Source organism: Hippocampus bargibanti, linkage group LG05 (genome assembly GCF_051943395.1).
Source record: "Hippocampus bargibanti isolate YZ-2025 linkage group LG05, ASM5194339v1, whole genome shotgun sequence".
In the NCBI taxonomy this organism is placed as follows: domain Eukaryota; kingdom Metazoa; phylum Chordata; class Actinopteri; order Syngnathiformes; family Syngnathidae; genus Hippocampus; species Hippocampus bargibanti.
This window is the reverse complement of record NC_142738.1, coordinates 13,812,791-13,829,487: the sequence shown is the minus strand read 5'-3', so window position 1 is coordinate 13,829,487 and position 16,697 is coordinate 13,812,791. Positions and strand designations below refer to the sequence as shown.

Genomic DNA, 16,697 nt, shown 5'->3' with positions numbered 1-16,697 from the left:
GGGGAAAGACATGTAACCTTTCCATCTTTCCGTTTTTAATTTACAATCAGAAATCCCAGAAAAGTAAATGAAAACGTCACAATGAGTTTCTATCTATCTATCTATCTATCTATCTATCTATCTATCTATCTATCTATCTATCTATCTATCTATCTATCTATCTATCTATCTATCTATCTATCTATCTATCTATCTATCTATCTATCTATCTATCTATCTCCGGCCTCCCTGTGTGGAGTTTGCATGTTCTCCCCCGACCCGCGTGGGTTTTCTCCGGGTCCTCCGGTGTCCTCCCACACTCCAAAAACATGCATGGCAGGCAGGTTGACCACTCCAAATTGTCACTAGGTGTGAGAGTGACTGTTGCATGTCTTTGTGTGCCCTGCGATTGGCTGGCAACCAATTCAGGGTGTCCCCCGCGACCCTAATGAGGAATAAGCGGTACAGAAAATGAGATGAGAGATATATATATATATATATATATATATATATATATATATATATATATATATATATATATATATATATATATATATAATCTCATTTTCCGTACCGCTTATTCCTCATTAGGGTTGCGGGGGTTGCTGGAGCCTATCTCAGCTGTCTTCGGGCATGATGCGGGGGACACCCTGAATTGGTTGCCAGCCAATCGCAGTGTGTATATATATATTGATTATATATTAATATCGTAAGAAAAACCTAATTTAATCCTGATTCATTTTTGACATGTATATTTTGTGATTCATTTTTTTTTCATTTATTGTTTTAAGATGACGGCAATTGAAAATGGAAAGAATGAACGTCACACAGCTTAACGTAATGTGGTGGAGCCCACCAATGCGGAGGCGTCATCAGGAGGATGAAGTTGCGGACTTCTCTTCAGTGCACGACACCAAACATTGGCGCAGCTCGAGTAAAAGAGGAGCTGTTGCTTTTTCATCCACCCGGCCGCTATCGTGGGTGTGGTCTCAGGGCTAATAAGGTCAGCTCTCCAGCAGCTGCTTGAGTGCCCGCTCGATGTTCATGCGGTGACCCACACGTATCACGCCCAACTCGGCGAAGTTGTCCTTGGTCAGTGCCGGCAGGTGGGAGCCCTCAATCTCATGGTCCTGGAAGCCGGCGCGATGCTCGCCCAGGTTGATGCTCTCCAGCCAGTCGCCTACGTCGTACTTATTCCACAAGTGCAAGGGCTTCTGGTGGAAAGGTCTGAGCGCCAAAAGCGGCGAACCCAAACCGGGAGAGTGTGAGGGCGATGGGGAAGGCGAGCGGGAGCGAGCGCTGGAACTCCGCATCACGAAGCGGACTTCCTTGGGCTCTTGTTGTAGGCTGAGGCTGGATGATTTGAGGATGGTCGGCGGTGGCGTGGTCGGCGAGTAGCCGGAGCAGCGCCCGAGGGGGTCACTCCGGTCGGGGGAGCCCGGGCTGGGGGTGCGTCGCATGACAGGGTAGCGGCTGCCGGGGCGGATAGTGTATGTGGTGCCGTAGCTTCTCTGAGAAATTGTGTGAAGTTCACCTAGGCTGCTGAAAAGTCTGAAGCAGATAAGCAGAAGCAGACATAAAAGCAGAAGGTCTTGAGGTCAGTTCAGAATTGAAACAGGCCACCTTTCTCTCATTTGTTTCCACCAAGCGGTAATGTTTGCTTTGTTTTCCCCACCACAAATATCTGACTAAACTTTATTGGATAAAAAAATGCTTCATTGGGCCGTCAGTTATGGTGTTACATTTTTGCACGCTTGTGCAGGCTGGAGTGAGTCTAAGACATGAAAACCTTTGCCCTCAAGGACCCCCCTTTTTTAACATTTTTAACTCATTCACTGCCAAGCAAGTTCAAAAATGTGTCCAATCCAGTGCCAGGGTTTTTGTCATTGTCACAAAAATTCCAGGAGCCTCAGAATATTGAGTTTTAGGACAACATAAACATTCACTGCAGCGTTAGAAACCTTTGACTCTCTTCTGTCATCAGAAAAAAAGGCATGCAGAATGTTGAGTTTTAGGATGACATACACATTCAATACAGTGTTAGAAACCTTAGGCTCTCTTCTTTCATCAGAAAATATAATGCGTACATCCAATATATATTGCTTTATAGCGCTTTAACAACTGCTGAAGCTGCAACAAAGTGCTAACATGGAAAAAAGGAAAACGCTGCCCCCTCGTGCAAGGGAAAAAACATTGCCAGAGGGCTGACCACCGCTTTAATGGCAGTCCCAGCAAGAAAAACAAAACCCAAACAAATTTGGGAATGGCACTCCATGTCATATTTTCAATTCACAAATACATTTGGGAGTAGCAGTTAAATGAGTTAAAATGGTCCTTTAGTAACATTAAGACTGATAACTGTAAAATATATGTGGAAAAATCCAATCGATTCAGTACTTGTGACTTCCCCTCCCCCTCTGTTTTTTTTAAGAAATCTTCGAGAGGTTTACTCAATCAGAACGTATTATATACCACTTGGTGCAAACTTGATCTTGGCACCAGAAGTTGAGGTTAGTGCAAAGGCAGAGCTGCAACGCAACAGTGATTACCTCCAGTTTTGAACTTTAACTGCAGATATGACAGTGCACAGCTTAACATGTTAGCAGGTTACAGCGTGCATGAAAGGGTTAACCTGACAGGATAAAACTCAGACTCGGAGGTAAGAGTTTGAGGGGGAAAACTAATCCTAAATGCTTTTACCACGTATAGATTGCATTTCAGGACTGTAGGAGCTAAACTCTGTCAAAAAGCATCACCATTATATCATGAAACATGCTTAATTTATCTGTCGTTTTGCCCTTGTAAGAAAAATGAATCCAGGTAAATATATTGCGAATATGTGAAATTTGCACTGGTGAAGTTGTGGTGTTTCTATTTGCTCTAAATTCGCAACTTGTAAAAAAAAATCTACTTGAAAAACACAAATTTCTTACTTTTCCGGACTCCTGTATGTATATATTTGGAGTGCATGCGTCATGTCACTCCAGGTAATTAACATTCACCTGCTTGACACTCGGCAGCATCAGAAAGCCTACTCGTTTTTTTTTCCCCCCAGCCTGAATGTGACATGACATTAGCATCGATTCACTGCTGTGATGTCTGCAATATGGCGCAAATTCCGTTCGATCAAAAATGGAAAGACAGCTGATTGGAATTGATAGATTTTCAGCTATACTGTCGTGCACACATTCTGGCTTGTTGCAAGCAGGGAGGAGCAGAGAGGTTGATGTTGTGATTGTTACATGCATTTTCAATTCCATAGCCTCGGTCACCAATGGAAATCACGTATCTCGTCCCTGAAGTGAAGATAAATGTTGATTGCAATTTACTGGAGGATACATATTTTTCATTGACCAGCAATGGTATGGATTAAATGTGTACTGCAAAGGCAGTGATTCCCAACTCCTGTGCCATTAACGTGATCATCAGGTATGACATCACACGATCTAGCTGTATTTATTTGTGACATATAATCTGCCTTTGTTCATCTATCTATGTCAATGACATGTAATGACAGGCAGGGCAATGAGATATTCTTTCACCAGGTGATAGAAGGTAGAAAGCACAGGTATCAAAGTCAAGGCACGGGGGCCAAATATGGCCCGCCACATCAATTTATTCGGCCTGCGAAAAATAAATTTAACTTGTGAAATTCCACAAACCACATTACCAGTCATTATTTTTGGCTTCACATTCGAGAACAAACAGAACAGAAGTTACTCATTGACTCATTCACTGCCAGACATGTTCAAAAATATGGCCACTCCAGTGCCAGGGTTTTTGTCATTGTCACTCAAATTCCAGGACCCACAATATATTGAGTTTTAGGACTACATAAACATTTAATAACGCGTAAGAAACCCGAGACTCTCTTCTTTCATCAAAAAAAGTCAATTCCTAAATGATATGGGTCTGGAGTTATGAGCTTGAAATGAAGGCGGCTTTCAAAAATACAATGCAATACATACAACAACAGCTGAAGCTGGAACAAAGCGCTAACATGGAAAAAATGCAGCCCCCTTGTGGAAGGGAAACAATATTGCCAGAGGCCATGGTCAGAGCTTTATCGGCACCCAAACAAGAAAAAACAAAACCCCCAAAAATTTGTGAATGGCGCTCTAGGTCATATTTTCAATTTCCGAGTAAATTTGTGAATGGCAGTGAATGAGTTACAGTAAAGTCTCGTTATATCGATATCGGATATATCAATAGTCCCGGTTATATCGATACTATTTCTATCCACACACGGAGAAAATTACATGCAAACAGGGTCGGATATATCGATAGTCCCGGTTATATCGATATTTTTTCGGACTCCCGTGAATATCGATATAACGAGACTTTACTGTAATTTGTTGTGTGGTCTATATCTAATATGTGGGAGGGGATTAAACATACTAATGGCTTCACCAAATTCATAACAGCCCCCGAGAGGAAACTGTGACTCCAATGTGTCCCACAGCAAAAAAATGAGTTTGACACCCTTGGTATACGGTGTGCACCTATGGACAGTCAAACAGCAGAATTATCGTTTGTGACCAACAAAACTGGCCCAGATTCAACACTCAGATCCAAGAACATCATCATGTTTGTACTTTCAATTCGATTTTTGAATAGTCACATCCTGTTGAGTTTTGTCGTTATAAAGTATATGCTTTGGCTCAGACAGGTTGGGAAACACTGCTACGAGGTGTTCACTTGGACCCCTCCTCTTCTGCCCAATAGAAAAATAAACAAAAATAAAATCAGGGGGCCGACGGACATGAGATGAGCTCCATGCACACTTACACAGTAGTCCTGCTCTTCTGGATGCACAGTCAGTTCTAGACCAATCAGATCAGAGGAGCAGGGGCGGAACATGCAAGGCGAGCAAAGAGGGAGCAATGAGAGAGAATGTTAGCATCGCTCGCATGGGACGCAGCCCGCTAAGCAAATATTTACATGGTCTCGGGCATCCTTGTCTGCTGTCTTTGACATGCTATCCTATGTGTGTGTGTCAAACAGTGGCTGGCGCCAAGGAACACTGATTTATGTCAAATTAGAGTTAAATATATCAAATCAGATGTTCACCATTTAAGGGACAATGGTAACGACAGTGGGCAGCTTAACATGTTATCTTGTTAATGGGTGCATGAAATGGTTAATCATTAAATGTATACCTGCGAGTCCATTATTATTATTCAAATCAGATTACTTTTTACACAGATTCAATATTTTTTCATTCCTGTTTTTCATGCATCTCATCTGCTCATTGGTTTATTGATTCATTCCAATATAATGAAACCTATTGGTAAAGTAACTTGTTTTTAAAATACTTGTCAACACAGGGTGAGATTGCTGTCGTTAAACAAAAATAAGAACATGCATGATGCTATGAAAGTAAAAAAGTAATCCTAAATATGTCTAAAGCCAATGTTTTTTGATGTCATCGTTTTATGACCAACACCACCTATTTATACATATTTTTAATATACATATATTTAATACATATACAATATATATATATATATATATATATATATATATATATATATAGTTACTGTAGTTCATTCAGAACAATATATTTCTGAAAACAAAATATGACAACGTATACATAACTTTTTAATATATTATGTATACAATTAAATATATGACTCAGTTATTATCCTTAATGGTGCAAAGTAAAAACATCAGTAGTACCAGTTAAATATGCATTTCAGTAATTGGTTGACAGTTATATAATATACAGAATCAGAATTAGAATCAGTACCACAATGGGGAAATTTGCAAGCTGATCAAATTATTATTTTAGAACTACATTTTTCTGAACATGAAAAAATAAACCTAATTTCCGCATAACTTGGACCCTCTTTCAATTAAAAAAAATATAACATTGCTCTTAACCACAAAATGCTCACCCATCGTGTGTTAAAAGTACAGTGGTCTACCATACAAACTATCCCATATGATTTTGTGCAAGTGTATGTAGGATATCGAAAAAAACACGACAATGACAGCAGAGTCGGTTTGAGCACCAGTTGGTCTGACTTGCGGGCCACATGAGAGAGAAATGAGTACACGGTTCACCATCTCAAACAACTGCGCAAAGAAAGACACACATATATACACGCACGAGGGGATGGGGGTGGGGAGCACACGTCTTTTGACTTTTTTGGATGCTTTTGTTGTTTCTCTTGTTCCATTCAAGCTGAAATGAATACAAGAAAATGAGGGAGTATCCCAAGACGTTTGTCCTTGTATGGTATTTGTACACTTGGCAATTTCTATCAGGGTGACTCGTATGTGTCTTCACCCTAGATGTGTTTTTAGTGTGCATGAGCGTCGACAGTCAGGGGCAGACGAACTGAACGTGACCCAAAAAGCATGGAGGTGAATGCGTATGTGGAAAGTGGAAGGTGGAAGAGACGCACGGCAAGGACTGAAGAGGAAGTAATGGTGCACATGATGGTTCTTAGTCACAAGTCAATCTCCACTGCTGCTTCTGTCACAACGGTGCATTATTTGCTCATTGCACGTTTGTGAAATTTCCAAGATGAAGCTAAAATGCAACATTTTTATGTGTGCTGATTTCAAATCTGACCTTGTGTTTTCTTAAGAACATCAGGTTTTAATGATAACAATATAATAACAATAGCATCCAGTAATATGTCTTAGTTGTGGCGAAACTGAACTAAAATGTTGTGCGGCATGTGGGTTCTGCAAATAATTTTTACAGGTGTCCAAATGTTTTTGTTGTAACTCAAAATTTGAATTTGAAGAGCCATTGCATGCACTAATTTTTGCTAATGTAAGGTACTGCCACTAATGTAAGGTACTGCTACTCCTCTCCTTTTTGTATCTTGAGAATTTTTGGAACAGGGAATGAAACCAAAAATTCTCAAGATACAAAAAGGAGTAGAAGTACCTTACATTGCAGGAGTTTCTGAAAAATTACAAAGAGTCCTTTGGCAACACAAAATTCCTACTTATTTCAAACCGATAAACATGTTAAGGCAAAAATTAGTGCATCCAAAAGATTGGCTACCAAACGAAAAACAAAGTAATGTAGTTTATTCTATACATTGTAAGAATGAAAATTGTAAAGAGCAGTACATTGGGGAGACTCAACAAATTCTCAAAAAAAGACTTTATCAACATCGCAGGGATAATACAAGTCGGCCTCAATCGGCGTACATTTGCACCTAAAAGCCAGCAACCACTCATTTGACGACAATGAGGTTAAAATCTTAGCGAAAGAACATAGATGGTTTGAAAGGGGGGTAAAAGAAGCGATTCTTATAAAACAACAAAATCCTTCATTAAACCGGTTTGGTGGGGTGAGGTTCAATTTGGATCGTTCATACAATCGCCTGCTTAGGCAAAACAGGTTAGGCAACATTCGTAATGCTGATGAGGTGATACCGGTGGGAGTGGGGGAAATAGGCCAGTCGTTAGTCAGGAATGTAGGAACAATCAGTGGGGCCACAGGGAGTGGTCCTCTGCTCCCCCCAACCTGAAAGTAGGGACCTATCATAGCTGTGTCAGGCGCCGCCATGTCTGGACATTAGGGATATATAAATAGGGCCGATACGACCAGTCAGACTTTAGTTCGCTGACGAAGCCTCTTGGATAGGAGGCGACACGTCCGAAACCTTCAAATTTGTACAGATGACGGCTGAAGAAACCTTCTCAGTCTTTGTGTGTGTGCGCCTGTGTGTATATGAGTGTGTGTGTGAGTGTGTGCGTGTGCGTGCACGCTCACAACCGAGGGCCAGTTTCCTTGTTTGCATCAATAACACAATGCTTAATTTACATTTGTTGTTCACCACATTCCGTGAGGGATCCAAATCCTCGTCAGTTGATGTAATCAAGTGATGCAAACAAAGTAACCAGTATACTTTATTTCCTCATATAGCAGGCATGGTCTGTCAAATGCTCGCCCGCTCTGTATTTTCGATGTTATTTGAACAAATTATATATATATATATATATATATATATATATTATATATATATATATATATATATATATAACAATATTATATATATATATATATATTATAAATTTCGGGTGAAATTTCAGAATTAATCAATAATGTACATGCACAAGTGAAAGTAATTAATCTTCTGTAGACTTTTGAATGTCTAACTGGTCAATGTTTCAGTGATGTCTGGACACCTTGTTGTTCTTCAACATGAAGCTGAATAGCTATATTAATCAGAGGTGCTTCAACCAGGAAAATGTCCACATACGTGCACTTAGATTCCTTTCTGTGCCTCTTCCTGTCTCTCTAAATAATAATAATAATAATAATAATAATAATAATAATAATAATAGTGGACTGCATGTAGATTAAGATGGCGCCCCCCTGTGTGGCTGCCTCCACAGCAGCTCTTTCCCTTTCTTGTCTACTTTTTCACTTCTTTACTTTTCTGTTTTTGTTTTGCCTGATCTCGCTCCATAAACCTCCGGAGAGGAGATGGGCATCTTTTCTTTTGCTCATCGCCGTTATTTTTTACTTTTTCATCGCTCCTGTGAACGGGGAATCCACGCGCACGCGGAATCCCATTGTTTACAGTCGAGACCAGCTACTAGCGTGGCGGGCTAATAGCGGACTAGCGGCCGCCGCACCAGACATCCCCGATGAATTGAAGAGGAGGAAACGAGGATGTCGGGCCGGGAAAGATCGCCGCAAAAGAACGAGGAAATACCGACACGTTCTCCCGTCCGTCATCATGGGGAACGTGAGATCGCTCCCAAATAAAATGGACGAGCTGGCGGCGCTAACGCGACATCAGAGGGAGTACCGGGAAGCCAGCTTGCTACTCGTCACGGAGACATGGCTTTCGGCAATCACTCCGGACGCCCACGCAGAGCTGGAGGGCTTCCAACTCGTACGAGCGGACAGAAATGAAGGCAGCGGTAAGCAGAAAGGAGGGGGGATTGCTGTATTTGTGAATGACAAATGGTGCAATCCTGGGCACATCACGGTGAAGGAAAAACTTTGCACTCGGGACATCGAGCTGCTAGCCGTTAGCCTTCGGCCGCATTACCTGCCACGGGAATTCTCACACGTCATAGCCGTGACGACGTACATTCCCCCTACGGCAAATGGCGGCGCTGCCTCCGATGCCCTCATATCTGTTGTAAACAAGCTGCAAACCCAGTCCCCCAACGCCTTGTTTATCATCTCAGGGGACTTCAATCACATTTCCCTGAAATTCTCCCTCCCAACATTCACACAGTATGTAACTTGTGCCACCAGAGACAATAACATATTGGACCTATTTTATTCAAACGCCAAGGATGCATACAAACCCTCCCCCCTCCCCCCTCTCGGAAGAGCAGACCACAATATGGTTTATCTCCAGCCTGTGTACAAACCCCTTGTCCAGAGGCAACCAGCTGTGACCCGCACGATCAAAAGATGGTCCACAGAAGCTGAAGAAGCTCTGCGGGACTGTTTTGATTCAACCAGGTGGGAGCTCTTTACTGAGATTCATGGGGAAGACATTGACTCACTCACCAACACCATCACAGACTACATTAACTTTTGTGAACAAAACACCGTACCCACCAGGACTGTGCGGTGTTTTGCCAACAACAAACCATGGATTAATCCCGACATAAAAGTCCTCCTGAAGGAGAAGAAAAGGGCTTTTGTGTCGGGCAACAGAGAGGAACTGAAGGCCGTGCAGATCCAACTGAGGAGGAAGATCAGAGAGGGGAAGAAGGCCTACAGGATGAAAATGGAGGAGCAGCTGCAAGCCAGCAATGTCGCTGGTGTCTGGAAGGGCCTGAAAAACATCTCAGGCCACAAAAGCCCAGTGACATTGAACGAAAAAGACAAGGACTGGGCAGATGAAATCAACCGCTTTTTCAATCGGTTTGACAAGACGCCAGCCGCCCCCGGCCCACCGTCAACTTCACCTGTAGCTGCACCTGCACCAACTCTCACTGTGGCCTTACCCTCCCTGCCCCCTCTCACGACCAGCTTTCCGCAACCAACAACTGCCCTCCCAACCGTTGCCACACCCTCAGCCGCCACTCTGCCTCCTGGTTCCTGCCTGTCTGTCACAACTGCGCAGGTGAGGAACCAACTGAGGAGGATGAAGGTGAGGAAGGCAGCAGGTCCGGATGACATCAGTTCCCGACTCCTCAAGACCTGCTCCGACCAGCTGTGTGACATTGTCCAGCACTTGTTCAACCTGAGCCTGAAGCTGGGCAGAGTTCCACAGCTGTGGAAAACGTCATGCCTGGTCCCAGTGCCCAAGATTGCCAACCCCAAAGAGCTCAACAGCTACAGACCGGTGGCGCTGACGTCTCACCTGATGAAGACGCTGGAGAGACTCGTCCTCGCCCACCTGCGACCGCTGGCAAGCTCATCGCTGGACCCGCTGCAGTTTGCCTACCAGCCCAGCATCGGTGTGGAGGATGCCATCATCTACCTCCTCCATACGGCGTTGCTGCACCTGGAGAATGCTGGGAGCACGGTGAGGATCACATTCTTCGATTTCTCCAGTGCCTTCAACACCATCCAGCCCAGTCTACTGGGGGACAAGCTGCAGCATGCCGGAGTCGACCATCACCTCACATCCTGGATTACAGACTACCTCACAAACAGGCCACAGTACGTGAGGGTAAAGAACTGTGAGTCGGACAGGCTTCTCTGCAGCACCGGAGCGCCGCAGGGAACAGTCCTGGCTCCATTCCTCTTCACCCTCTACACCTCGGACTTCAACTACAACACCCCAACCTGCCACCTTCAGAAGTTCTCTGACGACTCAGCTATTGTCGGCCTCATTACAGAGGGAGACGATAGGGAGTACAGGGGACTGACAAAGGACTTTGTGGACTGGTGCCAGCAGAATCACCTCCAGATCAACACTGGCAAAACCAAGGAGCTGGTGGTGGATTTCTGCAGGAAACAATCGTCACCTGCACCATTGAACATCCAGGGTTCGGACATTGAGAGGGTGACCTCCTACAAGTACCTGGGTGTTACTCTCAACAATAAACTGGACTGGACAACAAACACGGATGCCCTAATCAAAAAGGGACAGAGTCGCCTCTTCCTCCTCAGGAAACTGAGGTCTTTTGGAGTTCAGGGGTCACTCCTAAAGACTTTCTATGACTCTGTGGTGGCATCAGCCATCCACTATGGCATTGTCTGCTGGTCAGGCAGCATCACCACCCGGGACAGAAAAAGACTGGAGCGCTTTGTCAAGCGGGCCAGTTCTGTCGTGGGCTGCTCGCTGGACTCTCTTGAGGAGGTGGGCAACAGACGGACGCTAGCTAAACTAAAAGCTATGACGGACAGCCCCTCCCACCCCCTCCTGCCCATCCTGACAGCTCTGGGTAGCTCCTTTAGCCAGAGACTATTACACCCGCGCTGCAAGAAGGAGAGGTACCGCCGCTCGTTCCTACCGACTGCTGTCAGGCTTCACAATTCCCAATGATCACATGTGGAAAAACAAAAAACAAAAAACAAAAAAAAAACTGGACACTTGTAAATATGGGTTGTTGCAATATATCTAAATGCATCTCTTGATTCTGCACTATGTACAGTCTTGTTTATAGAACGGTTTTTGCACATCTACATTTGCACAGTATACAGTTGACATTTTTATTTTGTTATGCTTAGAATATCTTGTTTTCTATCCTTTCACTCCCACCCCAACCCCATCCCTCTTCAATTGCTGCTGTGGACTGCAAATTTCCCCATTGCGGGACGAATAAAGGTATTCTGATTCTGATTCTGATTCTGATTCTGATTCTGAATAATAATAATAATAATAATAATAATAATAATAATAATAATAATAATAATAATAATAATAAATTTCATTTATAGTTCTTTTGCAAACTGCTGGTGATACTCTGGCATTCTAAACTCAGTGACCACTACCTGTTTGAAGCCATATGTTATTATTGTTCATAATGTAAATTGGGTTACATTTGTGGACGTCAGAACTGAGGAGTCATCAGCATCTGTTAGTGTACAGGCCAGAATGTGAGGAAATACAGTATTAAACAAAAGGAAACAAACTGCAACTGAGTATGTATGAGGGGAAAAGTCTTCAGTGGGATTAGTTGACAAGCTGGTTAGGAAAAAGTGTTTTTCAAAAGCAAAAATGTTTACCCTAGTGTCTACTCTCTCCAGTGTCCTCACATCTGCAGAAATAAAAAGCACTTTGTTGTTTTCTTGGGCATAGCGTGATGCCCCCCAACACTCAAACATATACCAACAGTAATTGTTGGGAGAACACTTCTGAGCTTTATATATTGTAAATTTTGTCTTAAATTATGAAGTGACGATGCCACACTTCTTATAATGGATTTCTAAGATGTATATGTACTCTTACCTGGCACCTGCTACAGGAGACTTCCTCCCAGGGTCGAGTGATGCTCCCAGTGGTTCCTCCCCCAATGACCGTGTGTCTTTATTTAGCTGCTGGAGTCGTGAACTGAGCTCCCCCATCACAGAGGGTTTTGTTCCTTCGTCAGCACCCAGCCCTAGTCCCAGCCCACCGAGGTTGCCCAAACTTCCAATACCGAAGCCCACTCCTTGCCCGCGAGGCTCCACCGGGTCCCCCCATAGCTTGGACCGCCGCTGGAAGAGGTAGCGCGGCTTGGTGGGTGCGAGTCCAGTCACAGAGGCCGACCCGCCGGGGGGCAGCCCGGCTCCTCCAGCCAGCGCCGCAGCCAGGGCCGCAGCTTGTTGTTGGGATAGCAGCTCACTGTCAGAACTCTGCTTCAGCAGAGGGTCCCTGAAGGTGACGGGGCCTTTACTGCCTCCTAAGTGGGACTTGATTCTGGGCTTCGGAGGCACTGGCGGCTTGTCGAGCACAAAAGTCTGCCCGTCGGCATAGGAAGTGTGTGTGGTGTGTGTGTCGGCTGGTTCACCGGTTTCTGAGGACAGCGTGGACATGCTGGAAACCGTGGAGACAGTGCTGGTGGTCTCGAGGTGGTGGTCTCTCTCCCGCTCGCTGGAGCTGTGCGTGTCGACCTCCTCTACGCCTGAATCGGCTGCAGAGCCGGACTCGCCCACTGGTGGGGGCTCCAGGGGGTCCGAGGGTTTCCCTGAGACAGCTGCAGCACTGATCGGAGCACCGGGTGGATGTGGGAGTTGTGATGGAGGCTGAAGCTGGGTGGGGGTTACAGTTGGGGTGATCGGCGTTGAGGGCATTTGGGGAGCGGATGTTGGCGGGCTGGTGGGTGAAAGGACTGAAGGTTGGGTTGGGGAGAGTAAAATACCCTTTGCTTGAGCTTGTGCTAACAGCCCGTTGGCGAAGTCATTAGGCGGTGGTACAAAACCGATCTTACGCAGCTCCTCACGTGTTTCCTCGTCACTGGAGGACAACATGGCTGGAGGCAACGTCACCGTGTATGGATCCGCGTCCTCCTCTGAGCTTCCGTGTATTAGACCCTTCTCTAGAGCTGAACTGGGAGCACACTGACTATGTAGTTGAGCTAAGGATACTGTGGGACTGGGGGATTTAGTCCGGGGACTTAGAGACTTGCTTGGCTCTTTGGACGTCAACAGATTTGTCTGTTCTTCATCCGGAATCCTGCTGTCAGCTTGGCCATTACTGGTCACATGGACCATGATCAGTCCTGCCGTTTTCTGCTGTGACGTGTCCATAATATTGATCAACATGCTCTTATTATCTTCTCGCATCTTTTCCTCTTTCCTCTCCTCAATCCGAGCCTCCATATCCTGGTGGAACGATACACTTGATAGTGACCACGGTGGTTTGGTAGGCTGAGGGACTAAGACTGAAGCTGGAGTGGACCCCTTGGAGCTTTGAGATGTAAAAGCAGTAGATGTGGTTGGACCTTCTCTATGAGGAGACTCTTTGGTCTGACTGTCAATGAATAGTACTCCTTGGGCCACTCGCTCCTGTTTAGTCCGTGACTCCGGGCTGCTAGTTGGGGATTGGCTCTGGGAGGTAAGCGCCCTCTCCCTTGCGGCCAGTGCGAGAGCCAAAGGAGAGTTGGAGTCCAGGGGCTTTCCCGTCAGTGGATGGATGAAGGTGGTCCTGCTAGGTGAGGGGCTCAAAGCCAAGGCAGGAGGTGGCAGCTGGCCAAGCTCTCTGGTGAGTATCCGCTCATCGACGGAGTGAGACTGAGTCAGGGAGGGGACCTCCGTTCCAGCGAAGGATGCCCCCTCCATCGTTCCGACGGAAAGGAAGACAGTGGATCTCCGCCGCTCTTCCAGGCGACGCTCACGGTCTTTCACTGCTCCGGCAATGGCGGCAGCAAAGGGGCCCTTCGCTTGAAACATGACCTCGCCCTGGGCCCGCAAATGCTCCCGCTCGGCCATCAGCTGCTGCTGGTAGTAGTCTTCACGGCTGGTGCGCGAGTGGCCGTGTGGGGGGCGTCCTGAGGGTGAGCTTTCTCGAGAGTGGGCAGCTGCTAAGGCCAAATTAGCTTTTTCTTGTGCATCCTCCACCTGGAACAACAAGGATTTTTTTTCACAGACAACTGTTGGTTTACAGCACAATTGCTTTTCTTCAACCTCACTTACATTACGACAACTAACACAGTAGAAAAGTCATAAATGCAGTACATTTTTGCACGAGAAACTCACACAAACCGGACACATTCATACCGACAGCACCCTGTCGAAATTTTTTCTTGAGTCCTGGATTTCAAGCATGCAATATGAAAATGATTGAGAGGCTCCTTGACACCAGTTCAACTAATAAACACCACTTACCTGTAATTGCTTCACAAGGGGGCTCTTCTTCCTCTGAGGCTTGGTAGGTGTGTACAAGCCAATGCTGAATTGACCCACATTGGCATAGGGGTTGTCAATAATCCGCCCCTTCCGTTTTATTCGCTCTGGAGGAGTGGCAGCAGAAGGCCGGGGAATTTCTGTGGGCTCCACAGGTAAATGGGACGAGTCCTGCAGGATAATCATGGAGCGGGCTTTCTTCTGTCTCTCCATCTGGGCGGCCTGCCGATGAGTTGCCTCATAGGTCAGGTCCAAGGAGGAGGGTTTAAAGCTGGAGCGCCCTCCTGGTTCCTGGCCTTGACTCTGAGTCCGCGACGGTGGCGGTGGTGGGCAGAAAGCCGGGGGAGGTCCTGTGTCCAGGTAATAGGGAGGTGGAGGAGGTGCTGTTTGCGGAGGAGGTGGGATCAGATGAGGCTGTGGGTGGTCTTGGAGGCTGTCTGTCAATGAGGAACTTTGGGGAAAGTGGTGCTCACCTTCCAGTGCAGAGATTCGATCCTCCTCAGTGGCACCTGCAGGCCACGGCACATTTAAAGATGAGGATTACAGTAGGATCAGGAAAACAAACCTTTTGTAATAACAGCCCAGCAGGTTCATGGATATTTCACGCTTTAATCCTGCTGTGTGTGAAACTGCCACCTTGCACACTCAACAGCTTATCCTTTTAACACTTTTTAAAAAGTTTTTTTTCATCTTTTTTTGAAAAAGTGAGTTACTCATACCACCATACATTCATGCTACTTGGAGGATTAAAACATGAAAAATGTATCTGTCTCTGTATTTATCAATCTGTTGCATAAATTAGCTGTGAGCTCCCACTTAACACAATAGATGGAACAAAAGGATGTATAATCGGATATATAATACAGAATTTCTATTTGTACAAATTCGATTTAAACGCCAAAGTACTACAGCAAACAAAAAAAGAAGGGCGGATGAAAGTCCTCTGGTTGTTAATGACAACCAAAAGAAAATCAATTCATGGCCTAATGGAAAATCAGCTTAGACTCTAAGCCAGGGGTGGGCAAACTTTTTGACTCGCGGGCCGCATTGGGTTCTAAAATTTGACAGAGGGGCCGGGCCAGGAGCATTTGGAGGGAGTGTTTGGGACGGAAATACTCTGAACAAGTTATGTCCATAATTTATAAAATCACTTCAAATGACTTCGACTGAGCGTATTTTACAAAGATTCCACAGCATATAGCTATAGTTCACGTTTTAAGACTTGCGCTGAATATTCATGAAGTCTTGTTTTCGAGGTGATGACGATCCCCATGTGACGTCACGTTTGGACCGCCCCTGACCGAGAAAGCGACATACAATGCATTTTGGGTACTTCGTTTGGTCTGAAAACTTCGTGTTGATCCCTGTTGATGGTGAAATTAGAAGGAAAACATAAATAACGCCATGCTGAATCGTTGTGTGTTGCACCAAGACAACTATTCGATATTCGCTGACACAAATTCCCAGCAGAAAAATCAGCCCATTTCCAACGGAGCTTGGGCGCAATCTTGTGCATTTTCTGGGTGCTACATTGCTGTCATTGACGGCTCGAATTGATATGGGAGGACTCCTTGAATCAATTGCAAACATTTATGCTTTCCTCTTTACAACTATTTGAATCATATTCATAACTGGATGAGTAACAAGAAAACATCTTCTCCGAATCTGAAGCCATTGTTTTGATTCTCGATCAAAGGCAAGACGTCTTAGCGTGACGTCACGAACAGGGGGGTGGGTCCTTCTGAAACTGACCATTTCCGGATTCATTTGAAGTCATTTTTATTGGTGTTTTTCATTTAACTAAAAATATCAGCCTGCCTGATTTGGGTATTTTAGATGCTATAAAACGTTTTTCTGATGTCAGTGGGAAACAAAAAAAATGGTGCCGGTTGTCCTTTAAATATAGTATGTACAAACCTCATAGCACAGTAAGAACACTACAACCCAATTTATTAACTGTCTTTCAAATGTGAAAAATATCCCTGATCAGTTAATAAAT

General features: G+C 44.9%; 2 protein-coding genes across 18 annotated transcripts in view; one reads left to right on the top strand and one right to left on the bottom strand.

Annotated features, from left to right (window-relative positions):
* The window catches only part of rabl2 (RAB, member of RAS oncogene family-like 2), a 39,617-nt gene that overhangs the window by 15,904 nt on the left and 7,016 nt on the right, over positions 1-16,697 (top strand). The gene's annotated exons all lie outside the window — the stretch shown is intronic.
* Positions 560-16,697, bottom strand: part of shank3a (SH3 and multiple ankyrin repeat domains 3a) — a 235,201-nt gene continuing 219,063 nt past the window's right edge. For 13 of the 17 annotated variants that reach the window (XM_088996754.1, XM_088996749.1, XM_088996750.1 and 10 more), the window contains 3 exons: positions 14,681-15,207; positions 12,324-14,413; positions 560-1,530 (listed from right to left, as the gene is read on the bottom strand). In XM_088996754.1, coding sequence (XP_088852880.1) covers positions 984-1,530; positions 12,324-14,413; positions 14,681-15,207 — 3,164 coding nt within the window. In that variant the 3' untranslated portion in view covers positions 560-983. Of the gene's footprint in view, positions 1,531-4,767; positions 4,803-12,100; positions 12,133-12,323; positions 14,414-14,680; positions 15,208-16,697 lie in introns of all 17 variants that reach the window. The other 4 variants (XM_088996756.1, XM_088996752.1, XM_088996755.1 and 1 more) reach the window with 4 other exon arrangements.